General features: G+C 40.9%; 1 protein-coding gene across 1 annotated transcript in view; it reads left to right on the top strand.

The window, feature by feature from the left end:
* Positions 1–14,157, top strand: part of COL22A1 (collagen type XXII alpha 1 chain) — a 197,943-nt gene that overhangs the window by 63,245 nt on the left and 120,541 nt on the right. The window contains exons 6-11 of the mRNA XM_071738442.1: positions 2,261–2,536; positions 3,585–3,665; positions 4,283–4,396; positions 4,901–4,945; positions 9,046–9,099; positions 9,892–9,927. Of these exons, the coding sequence (XP_071594543.1) occupies positions 2,261–2,536; positions 3,585–3,665; positions 4,283–4,396; positions 4,901–4,945; positions 9,046–9,099; positions 9,892–9,927 (606 nt within the window). The remainder of the gene's footprint in view (positions 1–2,260; positions 2,537–3,584; positions 3,666–4,282; positions 4,397–4,900; positions 4,946–9,045; positions 9,100–9,891; positions 9,928–14,157) is intronic.

The raw sequence follows: 14,157 nt of genomic DNA, 5'->3' as shown, positions 1-14,157 counted from the left end.
TCATTTTATTGAATTTTTTTTGCCTTTAATTCAGTCCCTGAAGGAAGCTTTGTATAGACCTTGATTGTTGTTAGCTTGCAGATAGATGTGCTACTTGGAAAGGGGGAGAAAATACAATATCCTTACTCTTGACACCAGTTTTGGGTTTGGTTGTTTTGTTCAGGCATTTCTGTTTAGAGGAAACATTTTGCTTGTTTGGAAAGATTTTCACAGATGTACTCCTGGGCAGCAATCTATACCAAGGTTTCGCACAGACTTCTAAATATCTTGCAAATACATTTTGGGTTCCCTAGTTATGACATGGATGCAAAATCTACTATGGCTCCACAACCCTGAGTCATCACTGCTGCAGAATTTGAAGTACTCTCAGGTTCTCAGAAGAAAAATATCATCAGAATGTAATAAAGAGCTGTCTGTTCATAGCTACCACGTTCTAGCAGCGTGCTGCGGTTTAGGGGGTTGAGTGTGCTTGAGGTGGGAGTGGTTTGGATGGGATATCTGGTTTTCTGCTAGGCACAAACATGGTGCTGATGGCTTTACCCATGACTTCAAATGGGCTTGTCAGCTTGGGCTCATGTAGCTATACGTAGTGCAGCATTGCTGCTTTGGGACTGGCATTCAGAAGGATTTGGGGAATTCACAGTAAAGGATAGGTGCACTTTGAGGAGTTAGATGAGTTTCAGATGATGGTAAAAGGTTTATATGAAAATTATTATGAGCTGCAGATTGTTAAGTGAAACATGATTTACTGTGCTACATTCATTCCTAACTCCTGTGGAGCAAGAAAGTGTGTATCACTCAGCATTTCCTAGAGACAGCTGAAAACTAAACAGCTTCCCCAGGGAGAGAAAAAGCACTCAAGATTATCTAATATTTTAAAAGTGCCTTAAATTGTGGTGTCAGAAGTTCCTCAGAGCCTCACAGGTCTTGTTTCACACGCAGTCAGTAATAGTTTGGCCATCACATTGCAGACCTGTGTAGCTTTCAGCCTGCAAACACTTCTGACCTAATGCTGCTACCAGCTGGCATCTCCAGCCAGCACAGTACTCAGCTGCGTGGAGATGTTGGGTCAGATCTCCAGCATACCCTGGGCTGCTGGCATCAGGCACAGCTCAGTGCTGAGGTGGCCAAATTCCTTCCACCTCTGCAGCTTGTGGATGCAGTTTATTCCCCTGGCTCTGTGGTTTGCTCCATTCCCTGCTGCTTGCTGGTAACTGCCTCTGTTTGATAAAAGAAGCAATCAGTTTGTAAATGAACTAAAATACAATGTCTTCAAACACCTGGTTTTCCTGCTCTATAGCTTGTAGCTGTGTTTTTCTATTCAAAGCTTCTGAAGTAAAATGTGGTTGGTGCTACAGCTCAGCAGACTATTTTTCATCCCAGGGAATGAGGCATTTGTTTGTCCCATGGGATGGTTGAGGGCAAATGATGGGACTAAATCTCTACAACTACCTGAAAGGAAGTTGTGGCAAAGTGGGTTTTGGTCTCTTCTCCCAAGTAGCAAGCAATAGAACAAGAGGAAATGGCCTCAAGTTGCACCAGTGGAAGTTTAGATTAGATGTTAGGAAAACTTTCTTCACTGAAGGGGTTTTCAGGCACTGGAACAGGCTGCCCAGGGAAGTGGTTGGGTCACCCTTTTTGGAGGTATTTAAAGGTGTGTAGATGTGGTGCTTATGGACATGGTTTAGTGGTGAATTTTGCAGCATGCTCAGTTAATGGTTGGACTTAATAATCTTAAAGGTCTTTTCCAACCAAAATGATTCTAAAAATTCTGTTATTCTAAAAAGCACAGAGCCTGCTGGGAAGTACTGGAGGAGTGGACAGGATAGAGGGATTCAAAACATGTTCAGCTTCATGTATTTGCCATTGGGCAATTGCCTTTACCTTTTTTTTTTTCTGTTTGCCTTTGTCTATTTGCCTCTGACATGTGCTATCACTGAGTCATGGCCAAGCATTACCTGGGAGATATCAAGGTGGCATGTACAGAAATTGTGTCAAGGATTATATCTTCACAAGAGAAGGCTTTAGATGATCGTGTATCTGCACCCAAGCTTGTGTCCTGCCCTGTCTTATTGGCTAAAATACAAGTAGGCTACCTGTCCTTTTTTCACACAAGCTTCTGTCCTTTGCTGTTTGCTTGCGCTTCTCACCACACCCCGCACCATCCCTAACTTTAGGATGTCAGTCATGTTAGAAAGCAGGCAGGAGGAAGGAGAAAGCTTTGCACTTTCTTAGAAAAATCACTTCTGTCTGCTTGCAGGTCTCAATCCGACTGGATGGGGAGAACAAAGCTCTGGAGTACAATGCCATCGGGCTCACCAAGGATGCTGTCAGAGTCGTCTTCCGAAACGCACGAGTCAGCGACCTTTTTGACCGCAACTGGCACAAAATTGCCCTCAGCATTCAGTCCAAGGCTGTCTCCCTGTACATAGACTGCAAACTGGTGCAGGTGCTGCCTATTGAAGACAGAGAAAATATTGACATTCAAGGAAAGACTGTGATTGGCAAACGCTTGTATGACAGCGTTCCCATTGATGTAAGTATTGCGTGGGGCCATTGGAGCTGGGGAAACATTCAGCATTGGGTTTGCAGTGTGTCAATGAAGTTTTGGGGGTTATGACCCTTTCCTGATGCAACACCTCTGAAATGTTACGTGTACTACACAGCTAAGACAGATTGGCATCTCATCATGCACAAGACTTGCCATCTTTTGATGTGAGACTGTCAGTATCTTGGTAATAGGGATTAAAAATAAACTATTTCATCTTTCTGTCTGGTACCAGAATGTGTTATAGCTAAAACTGGAGATAGAAACATCTACAAATACTATCAAACTGGGTACAGAACACATGGAAAGGCCTTTTGCTATCTGATCTTGGCACTGTGAATGTTTCAACCTGCAATAGGGAGAGATGGGATATAAAATAAATCTTGCTAACTGAGAAGAGTCACGATATATTCTCAGTTCCTCAGAAAAGATATTTGAGAATAAATCACTCTTGCTCCAATTAAGCTGAAGTTGAGATCTCCGGGTTGGATGTGATCGTCCAGCAGCAGTGTTAAACTAATGTAACTTATACATGATCATCTGGTGTTTTGAGACTTGTCTAATCTTTCTTAGCTGTGCAAAGTGGATGAAATGTGCACACTAAATCTTCTCATAGCATTTCTCACACAGGGGTAACTGGTCAGAAGATGCAAGGCACAACAGGAGAAAAACAAAATTTATGTCTAGATGAAATTCCAGGATGGATAGAGGTGGCCAGAATGTGTCTTCTCAGACAGAAACTTGGCCAGGACATAAGGATTACCATGCCTCCTCATCTGCATGAAAACCTGTACTAGAATGCCAATAAGCATATTCAGGGTCTCATTAGATCAGCACACTTAGAGGACACTAAGACATTGGTGCATTATTGGTAGAGGGAGATAGATATTGACTACAGGATCCACAGAATCACTATGAATTTAGCCCCCTCTGGTTTTCATTTGTATTCACCTGCTCTGTTTGTAACCAAGCAAAAGGACATGGGGTCTTTAATAATTCACTGTCTCTGAGAGTATTGCTTCACTTTGTCTTCTAGTTTGATCTTCAGCGGATGGTTATTTACTGTGACTCTCGGCATGCTGAGCTGGAGACCTGCTGTGACATTCCCTCTGGACCAGTGAGCTTCTTTTTAGTCATTTATTCATTTTCACATGAACATTCTTTATGTAAATCTTGTTACATAAATCAGGGAATATATGACAGGGTGGGATTGTAATTTTTTTACTGATGGTGAATGAAGACTGGCAATGCAGCAGTGCCAGCAGAGGACCACTGCAGAGGGTTGAGTATGAGGAATTTGAAGTTTCTTTGAAGTTTTCAAGTTGATCTTTTCTTGACAAACTGTCAGGAGAAACAAAACCCTGAAGTGATGATGGAACAACAGAAAAGCAGCATGAAATAGTCAACATGTTTCCCACTGGTTTTCTTTGGAACAAGCTAAAATGGTGCCAGTTGCTGCTTAGTTTCCTGTGCCCAACTCTCATTAGAAACTTCCACGCTCCTTCCTGTTCTCCCCTTGATCTTTGTTAAAGAGATTCATTGTTCATTTTGCCACATTTTTCCCTATTGCTTGAATGAAAAACTTTCGTGGGATTCTCTTCCTCGCTAGGACATGTTTAGCAGTGTGTTATCCAGTAATGCCTATTTGGTTTCTCTGAAGTGGGTGGAAAATGCAGCTTTCTAGCATCAAAGGCTTCATCATAACCTGTCATGACCTTGGGTATTTGGGTGTAGTGCCAGGTCACAGTCCTGACAGAAGCACCTCCCCTGGAAGTGAGGCCGACTGTTGGCAGCGAGCAAGTTGGCCACCTCAAGACTTTCAACTGCTCCTGTCCTGCTGGCCAAAAGGTGAGTGATGAGATGAGTGTATTTGATTTGAAGCATGACACCATTCAAGTGAGGTCTAAGAAGGGCTGTATTTGTTTGTGAAGCAGTTCAGGACTCAGAGGTGGAAACACTTCACAGAAAGAGCCAGAAATGTGTTATTCACAGGTAGGATGTCTGTAGAGGTAATTCTCTTTAACTAATTCAATGATTTTGATCATGCTGGTAGTCCCGGTGACAACCTTGAAAACAATGTGGTTATTCTTATGCATCCCAGTTGAGTCCATCCTTCTTCAAATAAAAAGGAAGGGTAGCTTTTAAAAGAAATTTTCTTGCTTCTGTTGTCTCTGATGGGGACCTCTGGGAGGCCAGCTTTGTTGACATTGGTCTGGAGGATATGTCAATTTTAGTCTGTTCTCCACTAAAACCTAAAACCAGTTCTGTTGTCCTCAGTTGTTGTATTGGGCCCCTGACTTTATTATTCTAATGGCTCTTCTCATTATATAACAATTTATTTTTTTTTCCTAGGGGGAGAGAGGTCCAATTGGCCCTGCAGGTCCTAAAGGTCAAAAGGTCAGTAATTTATGCTAGTTAATTTAATTAATAAAAGCAAACAAACAAACACACACACAAAAAAGACCCCAAGCAAACAAACCAAAAAAAACAAAAAAACCAAATCAAAACAAAAAAACCCAAACCAAACCAAAACAAAAAACCCCTCACAAACAAAACCCCCAACATTTTTGGAGTCAGTTGAGAAGCTGAAGATTTGAGAAATAAGAGTCAGTTTGGCAAATGACTGAATTCAGGTAGTTTTAGATGAGTGTGGGATCACAGGAGACCCTGACCACCTTGTAACTCTGTTCTAGGTTTGCATCTGTGCTTCTCTGGGGCTGCTTCATGTCATTCCTTAATCTATGTTTCAAAATCTTTTCCTGTGGCTGCTAACCTGGCTTTTCTGCAGTTTAGTGTCATTCACTAGATCACACACAGCTTTCATGAGTCTCCTGGATAACCATGTGCAGTTTCTGTGTTGTGCCTTGCTCAGTAATATCAGATATCCACAGGTGAGGTAGCAGCCTCACAACCACCCTCTACAAATTTTCCAGAGAATGGGGCAAAGGTTTTGCCACAATATGTTATCCTCAGCAAGACTGTCTGAGTCATGATGTTAAATATAGAACACTTTCCTCAATACTCTTCCTCCTGTTAACAGGATGGGAGAGTTGTTGTGATGCCTGCTTAAACTTTCACAGTGCAGCCTCTGTGTTATCCCTCATATTCTTCAAGCTTCTTGGATATGCATGTGTGCATTCAGCATCCATTTTAATTCTGTGCTTATTTACCAATAGAGCTGTGAGACAATTGACTTCGTCCTGGTAGGAATCAAAGTTTCAAAATGTTGCTGAAGAGGTGAAAGTTGGTGGTTGGTGGCTCCCAGGTTCACCATCTGTGTGATTAAGGTGTTTGGAAGCAATTTGTATTCAGAACTATTTCCATCTGAATCACTTCCACAAATCCAGTCACTGAATTTGGTGAAGAGACAAGTTTCATCCCACCAAAAGTTGCTCAGTTATGAAACTGTGTGGGACAAGAAGGGAGAAATCCCTGAGTCTTGGAAGGTCAGATATCCTCAGCAATATGTTGTAGTGTTTTTTGGCAAAGCTTGGTCTGCTGTCTGCAGGGAGGAGTTTTGGATGACGAGGAGATGCGTTTTGGAATTTGTTTTCTGCTGGCATGAAAGAACATGGGTGGATTAATGCTCAGATGTGCCTGACTGGAACTGCTAAAACGTTTCCTTATGCTTCTATGTGCATACAAATAGCAACTTTCTATTTGAATCCTTGACAGCTTAAATGATGATGGGCTGTACTGAGGAATGGCAGAGCCATGACTGTTGTGAGGAGGATGCAGAAGGACAATGATGATAATAATATAAACACCCTGCAGTAACATCCCCTTGTCTTTCAGTTCTTTGACAAGGTCTCTGCACTGGTGAGGATGTCTGTCCTGTGTAGCATGGGATGCTGCTGGGGTGCAGGAGATACCAGTTGAGTACAAAAAAGTGTCTATCCTAGCACAACACCAAAAGGTTTTCTGTTACAGATCCCCAGATGGCTGCCCCACTCCTGTGGGTGAGTTACTGAAGAGCTCTGCAGATGTGTGTAGCTTTTCCCTGTTTGTAGTGGTCCAAGACTTGGATAAAGCCAATGCAGGACTGGGTCACAATCTCATGGAGCTGAGGATGAGGCCATTTGAATCCAGGCTCTGACAACAATTTGGTATAAATGTAATGGTTTGAGACAAATGGCATAGCTTCTCTGTCTGCTAAATAAGGAGAGTAATAGATTTGTCTCCTGACTTGCAAAAATGTGATTAAATAACATATACCACCCTTGAAAGCAGTTATTGCATTTCTATTTCCAAAGACCAGCTTGTCACAGTCCCTGTCCTACGTGCAGGAACTTATATTTCTCTCCTCCTTTCTCTCTGTCTCTCTGCAACATTACTGAGTTACCCAGGCTAAAATTCTGGCCATGGGGAAGAAAAAGAATGCTGTTTGTAACTCCCCTATATTACCAACTAGCACTTAATGAAAGACTGAGGCCCCACAAAAATATGAGTGGTTTATACATTATGTGGTTGTAAGTGCCCAAAATATGGTTTAGGATCATTCAACTTGGCTCCTAATTTCTAAGTTGCAAAGGTTGTGCTTTAAAGCTTTGTTGTTGTGTAATGAGGAGGGTTGGAAAGATTTTTTAAGATAACACATACCAAAGATTTTCATTCATTACTTGAATCCAAGAGCTGGGGCTTCAAGCAACATAAAAAAAAAAAAATTGAGAAATCTCTATTATACTTTTAAGTTTGATGAAAACATGCTAGAAAGGGAGTACAGCATAAGAAAAGACCAAGCAAGAGTTGGAGTTCACTTAGCAGAATGGTGGGAGTAAGCAAATGAATAAGGAAAGAAAAAAGTAGAAAAAGTGTTATCAGGGTTTTGAGTCAAAATTCATCATTTTCTCTATAGACATTGTTACTAGTGAACATTTTTTATTTGAAATGAATTGCAAATATGGAATCAGCTCCTAAATAACTAGGGTCCAAAGGATATTCAGGTAGGCTGCAGGTACTTGACCTTTATCCAAAAACATTTTGGTGACAGGTAGTGAGAAATGCCCTGTAAGAGACAGTATGACTACAGGAATCCAGGAAATCAGCAGGTTCAGGTGTATCAGAAAAACAGCATCAGCCTGTGGGAGTCACCAGAGAAATGAATCCCAGCAGTGAATATTAATAGGGACAGTGGTCAGAGTTAAAAAACACATCCTTTACCCCAAAACAAGGATCTTTGGAGAGGCTGACAAAGGTAAGTAGGCTGTAAAGAACCTTCTCTAAACTAAGAGGGGTTTTAAGTTTAGTTTTTAGGTTTAGTTTTGTGGTTTTGTTCATCTGGTTGGGTTTTTTTGTGTTTGTTTTTTTTTTTGGGGGGGGGGAGGATAGGTCAGGACAAATTGAATAGAGCCACAAAATTAAATTGTGCTGTGGTCCTTGGGGGAAGATTTGAGGAGTACAGGGTTGATTGGACTTACTGCTTACTCTGGAAGGTCCTGCACAGTTTTTTGGTGGTGCCATGTCTATACTGAAGTCCAAGGCACCTGAACTCCCTACAAACAAAAGATGATGGAAGTCTTGGCAAAGGGTCTATCTTCAGGTGCTCCTTCTTCCAGTTTTGTAACTTCAGGGCCACGTGTGGAAATGTTTTTCAGGGTTTTTTTCCTGAAACTGCTGTTTTGTTACAACTTTTAGTTCTGTATCTGATGAATATTTATAAAGTGATGTATCTTCTTTGATTCTTTATCCCTTTCACCCCTGTTCTTTTTAGGAGGCAAATGAAGAAAAAGTTTGATTATTTATTGGCCATTTTTCTCTTTTCCTCCCTCTGTATTTGCTTGTCGAGTTTTCATTCCTCTACCATCATAATTTTTATGTTTTCAACTGTCTTTTTTTCTGGGATTCCTTCCCTCTCTTGCATTGGAGCAATCAAGGAAGAGTGACTTTGTGTGTGTTGCGTACTCCAGTGAGGGGAGGAAGGAGTCAGCTGGCCATGAAAATTGAGCATGAATGAAAAAAATAGGGCTTGAATTATTTTTTTTTTAAAAAACAGCTCTAAAATCTTGACAATATTTACAGGTTTATGTTTTCCATATTGTTAGGTGTGCACCCTCTAGGCCTTATGCAAACCACCTCTCAAAGTCCTTGCTGATTTGATAGAAAACAAGGACTTCTGCAGTATCCCACAAGAGAAAGCTCTCTGCCTTACCAGTGTGCTCTGAAGGCCTCTAGCAGTATTTCTATTTGAAAAATAGAATGTAGAATCCATTTGAGAACTTGGACACCCAAGTCAATATAGATGCAATGAGGTACACCCAGTCCTTATGGTAGGAGCAGAGACAGATGAGACCAGAAGCATCCAGGATCTCAGTCAAAACCTTGTATTTCTTCCCTCCCAAAAAAACAAAGCAATAGAAAGCTGATCACAAAATACAAACATGCCCCACAAATGAGTCCAATAGGAGGGTGCAAAAGGAAATCTCATCTGTTGTTTCTGTGCCTGTTCAGAAAGGAATGAATTAACTCCATGGTATTAACACCCTTTCTTCTTTTTCAAGGGAGAAAGTGGAAGCTATGGGCTTCCTGGACTCAAGGGAGAAAAAGGAGAGTCAGTAAGTAAGAAATATCAGAATGATTTTACATAAAGATGGAAATAAAAGTAATTATTTTCTCCTTTATGGTGAGCACTTGCTCACAATGTCAATGTGCTCTGTTGAATTTGTTCTCACTGCTGGATCCTAAGAGAAAACCTGAACTTGCTGGCAGCCACTGGCATTTCTTGGGAATGGGGAAATGAATGGGTCCTCCCTGAATTCAACAATAATGGACCTATATATTTTAATTAGAAGGCCAATACTGACTTGTGAATATTTGATTTTAGAACAGTTGCACATCCAATGGGAACAGTATGAGGCAACTGAACACAAAGAAGATGCAAATCTCTCTCTCATCTTTTACATTCAGATGACCAAGATGCTGCTTTCCCCAGCTAAAATTAATGCAAATGCCAGACTGAGTTTTTAGGAGAGAAAAACTTTAACCCCATGTAAAATTCATTCTAATAAGGGTTGTTGGCATCTTTGATTTTGGAAATTTAATATCAGACTCTACCCTGAGTAGAAAATAAGATGTTTTCCTGGCTGCAGTAAGAGAATCACAGATAGGTTTTCTATTTTAATTTGTCACTGAATTATTACCAAGGAATCATGGCCAAAAAAAAAATTACTTTTTCTATAGTAGCTGTCCTGTGATTTATGAATATATATATATATATGATATATATGAATATATAGATAACTCTCAGATATATAAGAAGGAAAATATTAAATATATATTTATATTTATAGTGTTGTTTGACATCCTTGCTATCTAATATAACTTTTCTCCTTTTTTCTTTTTTGTAGGGCAGCCCCTATTTTAGAGGAGAGAAAGGAGAAAAGGTAGGATCTAATCCTTCATTGCTTCATTGTACTAATTAAATGACAGTCACTTGTTGTTGCCTTTCATAGCTCAGAGGTTTCTTCTGGAGTACACAGGAGGCAGATAGGATACAGCTGGATTTTTGTGGGGCACTTTTTATATTGTGCTATGCCTCATGCTGCAGAAAAACTTTTGGGTGTTCAGTGCTTTTCCCTTTCATGGTTTTTGAGTTCCCATTACTCACTGGTCATGTAAAATGCTATCACACTGAAATAATAATTTTTGTGTTGTGTAAACATCAGTGAGTTCATGGAGGATAATGTAGCAAAGAAACTGGCTGGAAGGATGAAAACCAAAGGGAAAGTGTAATTTTGAGTTCATTGAATTTTTCAGCAAGATTAAATTTTGGTCATGAGGTGATTGCCACATTGTTTCTTTTCATTGGATGTTGTCATTTATAACCTGAAGGAAAAAAATGGAATATTTTGTTGCTGCAAATATTAGATAGAACAGAGTATTAAGGCTTAGAGGTTAAAACTGAGGATACAGAAAAAAACACTGAAAATTGCTAGGTTGTCTGTCTTGGGAAATACATTCAGTGGTGACCAACAACAAGTTGGTCTAGCATGCTAAAATAATTTGCATTTACAAAGATATTTGGTTCTAGGCAATTATGGCTGTAAACTTTCCATTCTCCAAAATGAAATGAGGCTGCAGACCTGGTCTGAGAGGACTCTTTCTCTCTTTACCTCCTTTCTCTCTGTAGCTCCATATCACACCTGGGTGTGGGAGTTTTCCTTATCACAAAAAAGAAATTTCAAGTCGTGGGGCACAATGGAAAAAAGATTGACATGATGGTCTAGGTTTTAAATGTATTTTAGGACTAAGAAGTAAATGCTTAAACTCAAAATGGGATTAAGAATCTTCTGATCTGTTTTCCAGGGCATCTGTGGCTACTCAATTGATCAGGGAATTTAGATTAATAATGGGTTGTGGTCTGAAAGGAAGAATGCTGCACTAGTGAGAACATGGCATTTATGGTTATTGCATCTTCTCATTTGTTCTTTCTGTGATTATGATATATTGATTGTGTATAGTGGTGATGCATCATGTGAAATTACAATCTAAATGAGGGTTGCTCAGGGCAGGAAATATTATTGAGCCAGGCTGAAGACATGGGGGTTGTAAAGCACACTTTTCTGCATCCATCTTCCTGCAGTCCTGCCCCTGACAGCCACTATTTAGCCTCTGAGACTCCAGATTCAGCCTTTGGAAACCAGCTCATGTTTGGCAGGTGGTGAGAGTCAGGAATCTGATGGGAAATGTGGTGTTTACAATATGAGTTGTGCTGCAGTTGAAGTAAGTTCTTGTTTTATGTTTTGACCTCTGCAGAGTTGTGTTGGAAAACATCACCCCATCTGTGTCATTGTCATGCCTAGGAAAAAAGCTCTGCAAGTCTGAATGGGGAGGGAAAAAATAAAAGTACCCCACAGTGTATGCAGAACTTTTTTGATTGGGATACCTGAAGAACTCTGACTGTCCCAAATGAACATGATCCCCAAGTTTATGGACAGCTTTTATTGTTTCTTTGGTACTCCTGCCAGTTGAAGCAGCTTGTCCTCATCTGTGGATGAAGAGCTTTTGGCACCTGGTGTGTTTGTGCCCCATGTTTGCCCAATGGTTGACTGTTGCTGGTGGGGAGAAAAGATAAATCAGCTATACACAGCTGGCTTGATTGGAAAGGTAGCCTGGGAATATAGAATCATAAAATATGTCAAGTAGAAAGGACCCATAAGGACCATTGAGTCCAATTCCCTGCTTCTCACAGGGCTGCATAAAATTAAACTATATGGCTAAGAGCATCATCCACGTACCCTCTGAACTCTGACAAACTTGGTGGCATGACAAGTGTGCTAGGAAGATGGAGCTGAATTCTTCTCAGTAGTTCCCAGTGACAGGACAAGGGGCAATGGGCTCAAGCCCATAGGAACATAGGAAGTTCCATTTAAACATGAGAAAAAAACTTCTTTACTATAAGGGTGGCAAGGTACTGGCACAGGCTGCCCAGGGAGGTTCTGGAGTCCCCTTCTCTGGAGATATTTAAAACCCACCTGGTTGCAGTCCTGTGTAATGGGCTCTAGGTGATCCTGCTTTAGTAGGAGTGTTGGACTAGATGATCTCAAGAGGTTCCTTCCAATTCTGATAATTCTGTGATTCTAGGACCACTTCCCTGGGCAGCTTGTTCCAGTGACTGAACACTTTCTCAGTGAAGAACCTTTTCATGAAAGTCCAGTCTGAATTTCCCCAGACACAACTTCATTCCCTTTCCTTGGGCCTGTGACAGCTTTATGTTCCCTGGATTTCTATGGGTAGGGACCAGTGACAGGGAACTGGATCAGAGATGCTGGGCTTCCAACCACTGCAGCTGTGCATGTGCTGTGGGCTCCTTTACAAGGACAAGGCTGATATCCAAAGTGTTGACAGAATAAAGTTAGGAAAACACAGAGATTATGGGATTAAAATCATCCCCCTACTTTTGAATTTTTCTCCAACTGTGGCAGTACCAGACACCTGCCAGGTCACGTTTTTGTGTATAGAGTAATTCTGTGAGGTCTAAGGCATTTGTCAGAGGACAAATCCAGTGCTTTTCCAGAAGGATGGCAGAGACCCTGGCCTTGCTTCTCTAGGCCATTACCTCAGTTATAACATTTAGTTAAAGACAAAATGATGCTTGTATTGGAATACATAACATGTCAAGCACATCATTAGAGGTAAACCAAAAGATAATAGCACTTGTGGATAAATTTATGTTAATGTGAGGTCCTGTGTGACTTTGAAAACCAATAAATTCACTGTAATGGCTCAAGCAACAGCCCAGCATGTTTTGTTAGCCCTAAATATCTCAGTTAGCTAGGGGATGATTTTTGTGTACATAAATCTGCATGTGCATCCCAATAATTGTGCATAGATATAAAAAAAAGAAAATAGCTTTATACATGTACAGGTGCTCGTGTAAAGTGGTCTCCAGAGGCTTTCCTGGATAGTTGGGATTCAGCTGTCACTGCTCCATGTTGTAAATTTCCTCTATTTACTCCAGTCTTTCAGCCCTTGGAATGTTTAATCCCTATGGCATTAGATGTGTGTCTGTTACATATCTGATCATAAATGGAGGCCCCTTCACTGCATGTGCATTCGCTTGTTTTGCATTCATTTTATTATCACACATGGACAAATACACAATTCTATAACATGACCACCATGAAAGGCAATGTTTGGGCTTGATTCTGTAGGTTATTCAAATGGATACTTGCTGGACCAGGTTGCCTGAACCTGCAATGGCTATAACTTAAATATTCAGCCTCCTGTTGATCCAAGGGAAGTGGATGCAGGAGAGAGAGGGCAGAAGGAACAGGTGTGCAGCATTTTTGAGGATGAATCAAGCAAGACGGGGTTTCAGTGACTCTTGATCAAAGTCAGGGAAATGATGTTTGACAAAGGTGGTTCTGTAGGGTATGAGGTTTACATTCCTGGGGCACAGCCATCCACATCATGACCCAGCTTGCTTTTCTAATGCCTTGAAGTAAAGTTGAACTTACAAGCTTTCAAAAACTTACATCCTTGTCTTGCAAAGTACAGATTATTATATGATGGTGCTGAGCCACTATCCTAGCATCCTAAAGGCCAACAGAAGAGAGAAGGTTGGAAAAGCAATAACTTTGGAGAGGATATGATGAGATTCTGTCACACATTGAGTCGTATGTAGTTACCAGTAGGAAATTATTTTTCACTATTTTTTCTGTTGTAAAAACTAAGGGGAAACAAGTGAAACTAGCTGATGGCAAGTTTTAAAATGAACTCATTGAAGCTGCTTTTCATGCAGTAGGTATTGGAGCTCCTCTTTGCAGTCTGCTCTGGAGGTTAATACTTTTTGTGCTTAAAAAAGTGCATCTGAGTTAAAGAGAGACACCTGTGAACATCTAGTCAGCACAAAGGCATTGTCTTTACTTCAGGACATCAGTGAGGCTCTGCAAAATGTGATCAGGGACAGCAGGACAGTAAGGTGGAGTAGCTTTCCATAAGGACACTGCTGCAGATGGGGTGTGGGATAGCCAGCCCTTGGACTGCTTGATGGATGCTGGGAGCTATTCTAAGACTTCTGTACAGCTCTTGTATATCCCTAACACCTTCACTGCCTAGGAGAGGATAGAGGGTCCCATAGCCCACTGGGGCTGTGGGCCAGTGCTGTCTGC

This window comes from Heliangelus exortis, chromosome 2, assembly GCF_036169615.1.
Source record: "Heliangelus exortis chromosome 2, bHelExo1.hap1, whole genome shotgun sequence".
NCBI lineage: Eukaryota > Metazoa > Chordata > Aves > Apodiformes > Trochilidae > Heliangelus > Heliangelus exortis.
The sequence above is the reverse complement of the archived record's forward strand: the minus strand, read 5'-3'. Positions and strand labels throughout refer to the sequence as shown.